Source organism: Hippocampus guttulatus, chromosome 3, assembly GCF_054856545.1.
Source record: "Hippocampus guttulatus isolate MCC_2025c chromosome 3, RoL_Hgut_1.0, whole genome shotgun sequence".
Lineage (NCBI taxonomy): Eukaryota > Metazoa > Chordata > Actinopteri > Syngnathiformes > Syngnathidae > Hippocampus > Hippocampus guttulatus.
Window position 1 is genome coordinate 12125592 of NC_141263.1, and position 14028 is coordinate 12139619.

The window sequence follows — 14028 nt, forward strand, 5'->3', positions numbered from 1 at the left end:
GTGCTAGAATATCTTAGTAGCTATAGTGAAAAACATTTCAGTGGCAAATATCAGAGCATTCTCAGGAGTGTGTGCAAGAGCAGTTGGATGTGCGTGAGTTTTGTGTGTAACAGTGTTTCAGTTGTGTTTGTTCGTGTGAGAGAAAAAAAATAATTGTGAGTGACAGCATTTCAGCATTTCATAGGGTGTGTGAACGCATTTCAGTTGTCTGTGTGATAGCGTGTTTCGTGTGTGAGCGAGGTTATGCTGAATGTATGTTTATGCGTGTGTCCGTCACCTCTGCACTTTGTCTTGGTTGCTGTGGACTGGAATCCGACAGGACATCGACACATATAAGACCCGGGGGTGTTCACACACTCTCCATGAGCACAAGGGCTTCTCTCACATTCATCCTCATCTGCAGTGTAAACATCAGGTGCCAATAAACATTGTCACCATCATGTTTCTTCTCTCCAGTAGAAGAAATAACACACTCTCTGAATCCTGCAGTGGCTTACCAATGCACACGTTTCTCCTGTCCAATGTGAAGCCCATGTTGCACTCACAGCGGTAATTAACACCCGGCAGGGGGATACATCGGCCGTTCGGGCAGAGGTTACGATAGGCTTGGCAAATGTTGGTGATATTCTGGGTTTGGATGATGACTGGACCTGACAAAAATAGGCACAAACATATCATAAAGTGGTCATTTCTTCATCATGTCTAAAGTGTCGTGTGGTGTACCTGGAGGAGGCTGTAATGGTAGCTGTCCTGGAAACTCGCCTTGACCTGGGGGACGATCCGGGGTTAGATCTGGATAATGACCCGGCGTCCAACCAGGTCCTGGTCCCGGTCCTACTCCTGGTCCTGGGCCCTGACCAGGAGTACGGCCCGGGATATGTGGGTAGATGCCTGGAATGTCAGGGCTCCCCGGTCCACGTCCAGGTATGATTCCCCCACCTCCAATATCGGGTAACTGGGTGCAGAGCTTCTGGTACTCTTCTACAGTGAGATGAAAATACATGTCTTAGCAATGAAACATGACAGCACATGAAAGGGAGATGGGTCATGCGAGTGTTAAACCGACCTGCTCCGCGAATGGGACACATTTCCGGAGTGGAGCCATCGGACCAGCATCGCCCGCTGTCACAGCAGCACTGCATTTTGGTCAACAGCTGTGAGTTTTGGTTGGCACAGCGCCCATTCAGCAGGCTGGCGAAACAGTAACCGCCGCGAGCATCTGTGGGAAACCCCATGGCATAAAATCAATGGGACCGATGGAACATGCCCTGTGTCGTCAGCGTGGCGAGGAATCAAAAAAAAAAAAAAAAGACGATCCACATTTTCCATCATTCGCGAGATGGAATCCATGTCAACAGTTCCTGGCACTGGATATGCGCATGACTAACACTAAGGTTCTAGTTAACACAAATATATCACTTTTTTTCTTTCGCACCCAGACCCAACAGTCTTCATGTGGTGAGGTTTGACTCAAAAACATGTGCTCGATCCTCCAGGCAAACGTAAGAATCAAACCAAAATGTTTGGCGTAACTAGACAGAAAGCCTCAGACATTCCCTCCACATAACAACCTCTCCTAGTGAGGAGAGTGAATGTCTTTGTATATTCTATGCGTGTGTGTGTGAATTTTTTTGACCGCCTGGACCCAAATTCCTCGATGGTGTGGGTCAAAGTGAGCTGCACTTTACAGATTTCTTTTATGATGATTGCACAGCAAGTAGATCTATAAGATGCAATGCACATAAATTAGATATAAACTGAACCTAAATAAATATTTCAAAACAAACCGTTTTCAAGCTTTTGATGCACATGTACCTGAAAGTTAAATACAACCGAACTGTAACGGTACCTTAATTTGTGCCACACTACATTATTTAGTCAAACAAGCATTGACACTCACGTCAACGCTTAAGGACAAGTTTGTTTTCAATGACAATTGGTAGCAACGTGGAAGGACTAGGAAAACCCGCAGAAAACCCAAGTAAGCACGGAGAGAGCATGCAAATTACACACAGGAGCCTAGAGCTCCAACTTTCAAACTCCTGCCTCAGAACTGTGAGGCGGATGTTCTAACCACTCACTTGTTGAGAACATGTCAAAAACAATGTGGACTGTGCACCCACACCTTTTAAGGACAATATATTTTATTTCCTGTTACGCGTGTGTCGAAAATCAAATCGTTCCTTGTGCCTCAAAAAAACATCAATAAATAAGCACTGTATGCACTGAGAAAAATTGTGCTTTGAATTTATCCACTTTCATTTTGTCAAGTGGCTGCAAAAAATTGATTTGTCAGATGGTTGTATTTCCTGCAAACACTTGACGGGAGAAAATTGAGTAAATTCTACACTCTGCTATTTTTTTTTAGTGTGGAGGAAAAAACATACAAAAGAATTTCGACAGTCAGTCACCAATTGCAGCTGCAGACGCAGTTGGTTCCACTCATCTAAAACTTTATGCAAGATGCACTTGGGCACATTCATACTGGAGCAATCAAGAGCATTTCCCCAAACTTTCCCAGCAGAGTTGAAAGCACAAAATGGTGTACATGTTTTGGGCGGATGAAAAAATCAAGATTGATTTCATGCTGAATAATTAATTGCTTAATGGGTGTGCCCCATACTGAGAAAGCAACTCATTGTTGAGGAACTGGAAACAAACAGCTGACCTAAATTCTACCAGCAGGAAGCTTGAACCAACTTTCTTTCGCAAGAAAAAAACAGAGAACAGGGGAGATGTCATGTAGACAAAATGGTTCCCTCAAGCTGTTTTTCTCATGACTTATCTGATTTGGTCCAAAAAAAATCACGACTAGCCGATAACCACATGCAAGGTTAACGACAGCTCGCCCTGCCAAATGGACTCACCTATACACCTGGAGCCATCCATCGAGACGTAATATCCCTGCGGACACTTGCAGAAGTAACTGCCAGCAGTGTTTGAGCATTCGCCAACGCCACAGACACCCGGAATGTTGGAACACTCATCAAGATCTAAGCAGAGAACAGGTGTGATTTCCTTTCTCAAAATCGTTTCTGTTTGTTTGTTGCAATTGGAATGTAATCACAACCGGAGATGAAAGAGTTTCAAATGGAAACTTGAATCTGTGTCAGGGTGACCGAAGCATACACAATCTAGCATATATTAAGAAGGACATTGAATACTTGGGCCTCTGTTGCACGTCACCAGACACACGATACTGTGACACACAACTGTTGAACACATATTTTACACTGTCCAGACATTTTCCAGCAATTATTTTCAGCCATTAAAAAATAAAAAAATAAAAATAAAAAAAAATTGGGCATACTGTACTGTATTTTACCATTCATATGAATACCACAAACTGCTCAATGTGTTTCCCTCGATTGTCGTCTGGAGTTAAAATTGGTCTGGAATTTCTCATATCCATGTCTTAATGAGCTCTAATTTTTCACTGGCACACGACTGGTCTTAGTTGAGGAGCCGTAGGGTTACCAAGAGTTTTGCGGCGCTGGTTATACAAAACAAAAAAAAAATGATTCCGCACTCCCGCCGAGAGTTAAATGTCTCCCGAGCTCCATGTGGCTGTAATATTCAGATGGTTGAGCCTCACTGATGGGGAAAATAAAAATTCAAGCCCATTCAGAGTTACAAAAACCTCAATTTGGATCAAAGAACTAAGAGAGGATGCGTTTTTGGTTTAAGGCTTGCCCAAGACCCAAACGCGCATGTGTGGTCCGTGCTCGCAAAGCAATCATCAGTTCACCACGCCTGGCATCAGCTTAACCACAACTTGACAAACACTATACTTTCATGTTTGTTAATGAAACTTTTAACTCAAGTCATTTTTGGGTGTACTCTGTCATTTGATTTAATAGGGCTGCCAGAGCTTGATCCTTACCTTCACATTTCTGTGAGATCTCATTAAATTTGTGCCCAGCAGGGCATTTACATTCAAAGGATCCCACTGTATTGATACAGTTTCCACCCTGACAGATGCCAGGGATTGCTTGGCACTCATCCACATCTGGAAAAGCACAACATATTTATCGTTAACGCTGGCTGTCGCATGTACACGTGCAGTTCACATACGAAAGATACCCGGATACAAAAAGGCTAAAGAATGTTTGTCCCGCCACGTTCGGACTTTTCAACATGACAAAGGAAAAAAAGAAAAATGAGAAAAGAACGTTTTCCAGAAGGAGAGCACACACGGAAGCCAAGTCGCTTAAGGAAATGGAAGACACAGAGACACTTTTGCACAATGTGATACAGCTCTTGTGCTGGACCTCATTCGACTGTGAAAGGGTCTGTTGATGGAATAGGATTTGATGAAACGCAATGGGACCATAGGGGCTTCTGAGATTCTTAAAAATGAACATTTATGCGTACCCAGTTTTATATTAATAATCGATAGTGTGTAAATGACTTGACTGCAGGCTTCAAAGTGAAACCGTCTCAGGATTCAGTGACCTGATGTCGCCCGAGCATACACCAGGTTGCCCGGCATCCTGGCTCGGGCGCTCATCTCCTGTGGGGGTTGCAATGTTGTTGGGTCTGGAGAAGGCAGCCGGCCCGAGGGACGCCTTTCCTAAAATGAGCTCTCCCACATGGCACCGCCACTGACCCGTGTTACTGACTCTGACAGTCTCAGCACAGTAGGGGACTGCGGGCATTCCATACACATGTGGGAGGCATTGCCACCCACCCCAATTTAACCCAATTAGAACTAATCCTCTGGAGAGGGGATGGTGCATAGAGATGAGGGGTGACAGAAGGAGAGAGTCAAGGCAGACGAGAAGGGTAATAAGACACTGTAAAAGCGTCAGGCATGACTAGAGCTGAACTTTTCTTCCAAAGCCGAAACAAAGCGCCAACACAGAAAGAGAGATTTAGGCACAGACTTTACCTTGGCATGCTCCTGTGCGGTGGTTTGGTATGAAGCCTCTCCGGCATGGTTGAGGCTGGGCTGGGCACATTTCGCACGGGTGACCCCATGCCCGTCCCACTGTGGCACAGCACAGAGTCTTTGTGCACACAATACCAGTGAGCTGGCCTTGACACATCTGTTTGTTCACTGAGGCGAAGCACGGACCGGTCCGATAGTCTGCGAAGGAAGGCAAAACAAGAGTGAGTGCAAATTGTGAACTGGGATGGAAAATAATCATACAACTGGAATGGCACTCGGTTAAGACCGGCGCCACACCTGAAGGTGGCAATACTGCAATGATCATGACAAGGTTGATATGGGCTGCCACGCACCGCAAGCTTTCTTCAGTGGAGCGCCATCTGCGTTTGCACTGCGTGCAAACAGACTGCAACGGCAAGATAATTGAGTTCCTTGCTCGATTGATTGAATCCTTGGTCTAGTTATACACTAAGGGTTGTAAAGAGGTAGAATATTTGTGGGGAAATTTCCATTCAGGTTGTCACGATAAATACAGGGACAAACCTAACTTGATACCGTACTGAAACGTTACCATGGCAAAAACTGAAAGGGAAAGTCAAGTAAAAAAAAAATTCTTCGCATTATATGTTCAACTATATGTGCCTTCGCTAGTCTAATCACTGTATTGTGTTTGTGCTTGTGGAATATGAATAAAGGCGAGGCACGTCATACGCAAGATAACTCAATGTGCTTCACACGAACAGAGACATCGACAAGCATTTCCAAACAAAACAGTTACCGACATTCAGAACCAAAGCAGAGAAAACAAAAGTGGCTGACAAAAATTACCACAGCGTACATTGACACCATTTAAACATATGAACAGAAAACGTAAAAAAGAAATAAATAAAGAAATAAAAGTAGGTTTGTAAAAAAAAAACTAAAAGAAAAAAATCAATTAAAATAGTTTAGATGTCTTTAATCAAAGGTTAAAAAAAGCAACATTTGAAACCTTAATAATAACACTCAAATCCAAAAATATTGTTTGACAAGTTTCATGAGACAAAAAGCTCATAAAAATCGAATACATTTCGGTTTATTTATCATTACACTTTTAGGAATAGCCTAATCTAGAAACTGACTGACAGCTCATGTTTATGGCGGTGATTTCCACCACACTAAAACCAAAGCTAAATAGCTTTCGTTAAATATGAGCAAAACGTCCTCTGTCTCTCCTCCCCTTCAAATTGGGTTGAGAAGCTCATTCCCTTAATCCCAAAGTGGGTATAAATTTATCTACATCCATCAGTCTCTCCCCATACACCAGTCATTTATTTCGTTTTGGATTGGGCAATATCAACAAATCTTTTTTCGGTGAAAACCTCGGTAGATGGTGAACAACAGATAGGAAACGGCTAGAAATAAAGTGTATGGAGGGGGTGGGGTGAGTGAGGAACTTGTCCCTCTATCCAGTAAATAATCCCCCAAAAAATCATTTCCACATTTCACAGCAGACAACAGACAGCGAGAGAAAAGACGGAGACAAGTTCCAACAGCGCATTTGTTTCAAACAAACGGGACATTGTGCGTTCCCCATGTGCATGGACCAGGGCCCGGCCCAGGCCCGTCACGTGCGCCACGGCCTCCACCGTGTCTCGGCCTCTGGCGGCAACTCTGTGTGAACCAGAACTGGGTCATCCCTCCTTCTCCTTCCCTTCCTCCCAACCTGAGTAGCACAATCTCGATTATAGACGTATGTTTGCCATTGTTCCACCACTGCCTCCTCCCAACCACAAGAGGAAACTAACTGCGCCTCAACAGAGATGAACCGTTTAGTTGTTGTGAATGGCGTAAAAACAAAAACAACAACAATATTGAAGTTACCTGTGTGGAAAGGAGAGGTGGGTAGTTTTACATTTACTTGATTACTGCAGTAACTTTTTCATTGAAATGTGCTTGTCAGAGTAGTGCACTATATTTTTTTATTTGGGTAATTCTGTTCAGGAGAAAGGCTATTTTCATTCCGTGACTTTAAGTTACATTCCGTTTTCCACACTGCAAAAAAACAACTCGTATTTTGGGGGGGCTCAAACAGTCATTTAAGTTAGGATCAACTTTAAAATGATTGATATTTATGGCAACAAATTGAATTAGCACAACAAAGCACGTGAGTTGTTTGTTCCAAGACAATTTTCTGAGTTGGGTGAACTTATATTTTTCAGTTGGAGGGTGACAATACAAGGGTTTTGTAAACTCGTATTTCTTTGTTGTGAAATGTGGAAAAGATAGTTTCCAAAAAAAGCAAAACTTAAAACATTTACCGGTAGTAGAATTTTCCAACTTAAAATTGGATCCGCTTGATGCCTTGACATTTAACCCAACTTTTTTTTTTTTAAGAGTGTGCTGGAGTGTACTTATCTACATGCGGGTATTTATTAGTCGTGTCACGTCTATTTCATCAATCCAATGGAGCCAGGTAGCCACTTGGCCGCAAAGTCGCCAAGGCCCTACGAAGAAGCAAAGTTTGACACATTGCGTGCAGCATGGCAAACATCTCTGTTGACCTTACAGAGAGGCTCCAGTTCACCTTAACCCAAGCGAGAAAAGAACGGCTATGTCATATTGACTCTACTTGGAACTTGAGAAGTACACGAGAGGCAGTCTTGTTTTGCATTTTAGAAAATGTAATGGTCTGTGGAATAAAAGCGTCAAGTCGGCCACAGCACGTGAATGCAAATTGTATTTCCTCCAACCCAATCGGGCCTGGTGGCGTTCTTTGTTCCTCGCTGTAGAAAGGGTTGTGCACTCTCAAAAGGAACAGTGAGATAAGCGATCAGCAATGTACACGGTGTGCCGAAGATAAAAGTGGTAAGTTGGCAAAACTCAAATCGTTTTTGACTCATGAAACAGATGTCAGCATTGTTTTTACATTTAATAATGTCGGGTGAGTCTATTGTGCGATTTCACGTTCATGAAAAAATGGAAGTCAAGACCATTTCTTTAGTCTGAAATCGACTTCATAGCTTATGTTATTGTTATTGATAAAATGTTATTTTGAAGTGATGTTGTTGGGCATTATTTGAATTTGCTATCAGATAGTTTTGTGTATTGAACACTCATGTGCAATTTGAAATTAACAAAATAAAAAGTTCATCACTGGTTACTCAGCACCTGAGCTTCGTACCCAATTATTATTGGAAGACAACTTTTTACTTGTATCGGAGTCTTATTATGCTAAATTAACAGTACTCTTGCTTGAGTATGATTTTTGGCTACTCTACCTATGGTATGTAACTTTGATGGAAAAACACAATTTTCTGGGAACAACATTTCACATAACCATTTTTTATACAGTCTATAAATAAGCGAGGCGGCACAGTGTCGACTGCTCAGCACGTCCGCCTCACAGTGCAGGGGGCGGGGTTCGCTGGCCTTCCTGTGTGTAGTTTGCTTGTTCTTCCTGTGTCTGCGTGGGTTTTCTCTGGGTACTGCGGTTTCCTCCCACATTCCAAAACCATCCGTGGCAGGTCAATGGAGCATTCTAAATTGTCCTTAGGCGTGATTGTGAGTGTGGATGGTTCGTCTTAGTGTGCCCTACGACTGGCTGGCAACCAGTTCAGGGTGTCACCCGCCTACTGCCAGAAGACAACTGTGAGAGGCCCAAGCACACCCGTGACCCTCGTGAGGATAAGTGAATTAGAAAATGGATGGATGGATGAATAAGTGATAAAACTTTTTGTAGTTAGTCCCTTGCTCATCCCGAATAATTCATGTTCGCGTGACTCACTTGTGGCTGCTCCCCCTTTTCATTATGGACTTCACTATAAAGGCACTTTGAACAATCATGGCATGACATCATTTAACTGATTTACAAGATACTGACTCACAAAAATATAGACGGCATGTTTTACTTTCCTCTATAGACATAGAATTTGACGGGGACGGCCAGATGTTTAACAATAAACTGTGAGTAGAACAGTTAACTGGAGGAGCTGTTAACTGCAAAACAGCACAAGAGTATAGTTGTGAATTCGAATGAAATGTAAGCGTTGAGTTTAGACAAATAGGGAGAGGCTGAAAGTTGGAGGGGGAAAGTAGTGGTGTCATTTTATCTGTCCCCTCTCTCCATGAAGTGTGTGCAGCTGGGGTGGGGGATCCACCCACGGCCTGTTCAGCTGGGAGTGCTTGCACGTGTGCACGCACGCACACACACACACACACACACACACACGCGCACACGCACACGCACACGCACACAGTCAGAGTCCCGGCCCGCTCATCTATAGTCTAGCCAACGATGATCTCAAAACAGACCAAAACTCACAAGAATGTCGGGCTCTTTGTTTCACTGCTCTACTTTCGGAAAAAAATTATTCCCAAACTATTTGGAGAAATGTTCACACACTTTCACAAGTGTTTCGGTAAACATGTACATGTGATGTCGAAGCGGAGGGTTTATTTCAAACTCAAGGCCAGCTATTTAATATTGGTACACGTCCAGATATTTTGAACACAATAGAAATATCTGCCTCCCCAAGGACATGCGCACTGTATGCATAACAACAACCTTGCCAGGCAGGAAGTGGGTCCAAGAGTTTCCTTGGATTCGTTCCAAATCGCACAAAAACATTTGAAGAACTATTCTGTAGCCACTGTTTGTCAACGTCAATGACTATACTTCCACATCCCTAAAACTCTTCCAAATAAATTGTTAGCCTCAGTTCCAGTCTCTCTCAAACGTAAAGACATTCTTCACATTTTTGTAAATATGTTATTTCAGGGACTATAAATCGCTCCTGAGTATAAATTGTAACAGTCAAAAAATGCATCATGAAGAAGTAAAAAACAGATAAAAGTGACTCTGGAGTACCATAAGTCACATTTGTGGGGAAATGTATTTTACAAAAACCGAGACCAAGAACAGTCGAGCTCAGACTCGCACCCCAAATCCCCGCTCCCTAATCATGGGTGCATATGGAAATAGGCGCGCACTGCTTCACTCCGACCTTTTGGAAACTCAGAGGGTTGTTCAAACGTGCCGCTCGGTTGTTCGGAGTGCCCCATAAAAGGAGTGCCGGAGCCCAGTGTCTCAGGCAGTACAGAAAGAAACCGCTCAAGCACAAACTGCTAAGTGGTTTCCAACATAAGCTGCATTTGAAAATTAATGGGAGGGAAGTGCACTCTGCCTCTCCGAACACACACACACACACACACACACACACACACACACACACACACACACACACACACACACACACACTCAGAGCGGCGTTATTTTAGCAGAGTGAATTTCTGAACGCACCTCGAGTGGAGGACAGCAAAAGAGTTCTAGTTGGACAAAAACTTCCTCTGCTAACTATAGAAAATATTTTCTTTTGAGTCTAAGATCACATCAACTAGAATCCTGCGTTACAGTGTCACTAAAGGTTAAATCCTGATTGGTTATTGTGCCTTTCGATGCTATGAATACTTGTTGCGGCGTAAGGAAGCCGCATGCTAATCTGGCGATACGTTACACATTAGTTGCTGTGACTACCACTTCTTCCTTTTCCTCCATTTTGTCTTGTACTTTCTCTTGCCCGTTGGCAAATACTTTTGGTGCAATACCGCCACCAAAAGTATTTCCCGACCGCCAAAACAAAGTCAACAGGAGAAGGGAACGGGGATTTCGCGTGACAGTCTATGGTCTGGATTTAATATGTACAACAGAGGCGATTGCTCTAAGACTGCAAGGGAAGCTGAGCTTCCCCTAAAATGTCCAAAAATAAGTGATCAAATACATGTGTAGACATACAATTGTGTGTACATGTCATTGACTAAATATGCGCTCCACTTTTTTCCGAATCAGCTTCTTATCACTGGTTACGAAGCGACTCTCTTCTCATTCATTCCCGCAGCTTCACTGTGCTTTAAACTGTGTGGACGCTGAGCGTCTACAGCGCAGACGCTGGGCGTCTAGAGAGTTCACAGTAGGTTGTCCCAATGCATTGAAACGAGACGAGTCATTGGATAAATGCTGGTTTTGTCCCGCCCATCGGACGCTCAGCGTCTCTGGGAGTCTATGGACAGTGGGCGTTTATAGGGTGCCCCGGACGCTGAGCTGAGCTTTTCTGCATGATGATTGGATGATTGGATGATTGTCTGAGGCTGAATCTCTTTTTGATTGACAGCGAAATGAGCCAATGACCGATCTTTTGGTGTCGGCATCGTGGGAGCATTTTTCAATTCTCATTCCGTTCCGAGTTGAACTGGAGACTTCTTCTAATCATCTGAGCGACACTCTCTTTGTTGAAAACGACTAGCGATAAATTAATATTTTATTTCTGGGGGTATTTGACTGTAGTTGCTGGAGTTGTAGGAAACTAGTTAAGTCTCTGGAAAAGACGCCTTGTTGGTATGACAGGGTCACAGATCATTTTCTTGAAAAGGAACAGAGTGTAGAATCCACGTATAAATAAACGGACACATTTTAGGATGTAGGCCGAAATTGAGCTTCCCCTCCTTGACAGACCAGCATCCGCCACTGATGCACAAGTGGCACCTGAGTGTAAGCATTGGGAATAGAAAATAAAGCCAAAGTAGAAGGAGCATCGGCACACACCGCCATCTTCAAAGCCTCAAATCAGCTACTTTCAACAAAAAACACAACGCTCGACAGAAAATACACACAACTTGTGGCCATCTTTCCACTTAGGTTTGCACTGGGCTGGAACAGATAGAAGCAACTCAGCGAGGCATTGAAGGAGTCTGCGGGCTTCACGTTCTGCCTCGTTTGAGCTCTAAGTGTCACCACCAACTCAAATGCTTGGAAATGCTTGATTTTATCAAATGAGTGCACGCGATCATCGGCCTTATGGACAGCTGTGGCTAACCCCGCATTCCAGCCAATAATCACATTTAGGAGCAACAAAGAAAATATTGACGAACCCGTGTGCATTTTTGTCCGACTAAATCATGCACGGTGCTATAGCCGGCCGGTCAGCAGACATGCTCACGTTAGAGGAGAAACTTTTCACATCCTAAGATGACTCCAGCTTCAGGTCAAGTGTGTGTGGTTGTGCGCTCACTAATAGGATAAGATCTAGCCGTAATGGGACACAGCTCTGTTTCAAGCATGAAAACTGTGTGAGTCTAATGTGTTCATGTTTGACTGTGCACATGTACTTCATTTATTCAGTCGTCAAGGAAATGCCTGTGAAAGTGACTTAAATGTAGCCAAAACACAAGCGGGTCTATTTGTCCTCTTTTTGTCTCACTGAAGACAAAATACAACATGAAGTCATTGGAAACATAAATATCACACCGGGATAAATGTTTAGTCTATAAAATATGACAAAATGTCAGCTCAGCACTTCCAACGGCTAATTATAGAACATTACCCACTATAAAAGCTTTTAGAAGCCATGCAGTCATTCAAACCAACTTATTTGATTTACTTTTGATTGGATACATCATCTAGTTCACTCAGTGGAACTGACCACAAAAGACAACATTGTCATTCTTAAACCAGCCCAAAAGGCAACAAGCACCATGATAACCAGTAGCCACATTTAATTTCAATTTGAAGCGATCAAATGCTTGAATCCACTACTAAACACTGCGTTCTTCATTTTCCTTTTGAATAATCCACAGTGGCACACTCGTTTTGCTACCGACTTTAATGCAACGCAAAGCAAAGTTTATACATTAAATAGTAGCTTCTTCTGCTTCTGGTAGCCTTTGTGTTCCACTGAGCATCATCGCACATTGTCCTTCATTTCATTACTTTGTCTCATGTGTCATCAAAGGCAGCATGTGACAAGGAAAAAAACAAACCTTCGGCCATGTGTCTAACAGCAGTAGCCTGTGTCTATTCATAAAATAGTGATGGACTATTGCTGACTTGAAAATGCTTGTTGTGTTTCCGGTTGTGCCACTTGATATATAGTACCTCAAAAAAGGTTTTGTTTTGTTTTTTCAATTTGGTTATTTTCCAGTGGACGTTGGCAATGGTTAGCTGTACAGTGAAGATCATTCTTACCTGGTGGTGGCAGAGTGACCAAATTTAAAAAGACAGGGCATCAAACCTCCATCATCAGGTTTGTGAAAGATATTTCTCACAGGTATGTGTAAAATGTTTGGTTGAGTTACAACCCGCATTCCATTGAAACATCAAAAGAGCATGTCTGTGCCATGAATCGGCGCAACAGAAAAGTCATGCTCAAACGATCCTTCCCTTCGTAGTTGGATAACAGCAAAGTTGACCATCTACCAAAGCCGAAAAGATGCAAAGTCAAACAGTGTGAGTCACCAAAATAATCCAAAAGGTAAGAAAAGATCAGGATACCTGTTAAAATATAAATTATGGCTGCTTGGTTTCCCTTCCAAGTAACTTCCTGTCATGTAGCAACTTATTCTCGACTGACACTATAGCTACACGTTCAACAGTACAGCAAAAAAGAAGACGGTATAAATTATCATTCAAGTTTCGGATAAAGAATGTGTGACTTTATTGTGAAATGTCCAGTTCTTTGAAAATATAGTACCGTACGTAATTATTTCTCAAATTTTACGAAAATAATGGGCACTTAATCACATCGAAACTGTGACAAAAAGTGAATTCACATTTTGTGTGCATTATTCCTATTTCGGGGCAGAAATTTTGTGGCCATAAATGACTATTTTATGCGCACACGTTCATGTGCCATAATTTCACTAATCTCATATCTGGCACTCTGTAAACATCAACTCCCGAACACAAAGCACAATTACTTATATAGACAAGCATTTCTTTAAGGTGTTTCAAACGCCTGTTTCATGTGCCTACTTTTTGGGTCTGATATTCGAAAAAAATAAAAAATAAAATTTACAGTTATCATGTCACCTGTGATGCACGTACAAGAGATTTGGAAGATAAAAAAGTGTGTGCAGATAGGCCTTGCCATTTGAGAACTAAAAACATGCTCCCACAACACTAAGCTTCTACACAGGAAAGGAACAGAAAGCAAAGCACTGTGTGTCAAAGTGTTTTTCAGTAGATAATGCGTGTTGCCAACTCATCCGGCTCGTAGATAGCGTCTTAATAGTTCGAGGGTTGAAGAAAACACTGAAGTGTAAACCAGGACAAATCATCCATCAGACGCCTCTGAGAGGCCCCTAAAGTCTGGACTGGTTAAAGG

At 42.7% G+C, this 14028-nt stretch overlaps 1 protein-coding gene across 1 annotated transcript in view; it reads right to left on the minus strand.

Moving 5' to 3' along the window:
• fbn1 (fibrillin 1) overlaps nt 1–14028 on the minus strand; it is a 68001-nt gene that overhangs the window by 43778 nt on the left and 10195 nt on the right. Inside the window, exons 7-13 of the mRNA XM_086106812.1 lie at nt 4892–5089; nt 3884–4009; nt 2868–2993; nt 1067–1219; nt 724–981; nt 498–650; nt 278–397 (exon numbers count right to left, since the gene is read on the minus strand). Of these exons, the coding sequence (XP_085962938.1) occupies nt 278–397; nt 498–650; nt 724–981; nt 1067–1219; nt 2868–2993; nt 3884–4009; nt 4892–5089 (1134 nt within the window). The remainder of the gene's footprint in view (nt 1–277; nt 398–497; nt 651–723; nt 982–1066; nt 1220–2867; nt 2994–3883; nt 4010–4891; nt 5090–14028) is intronic.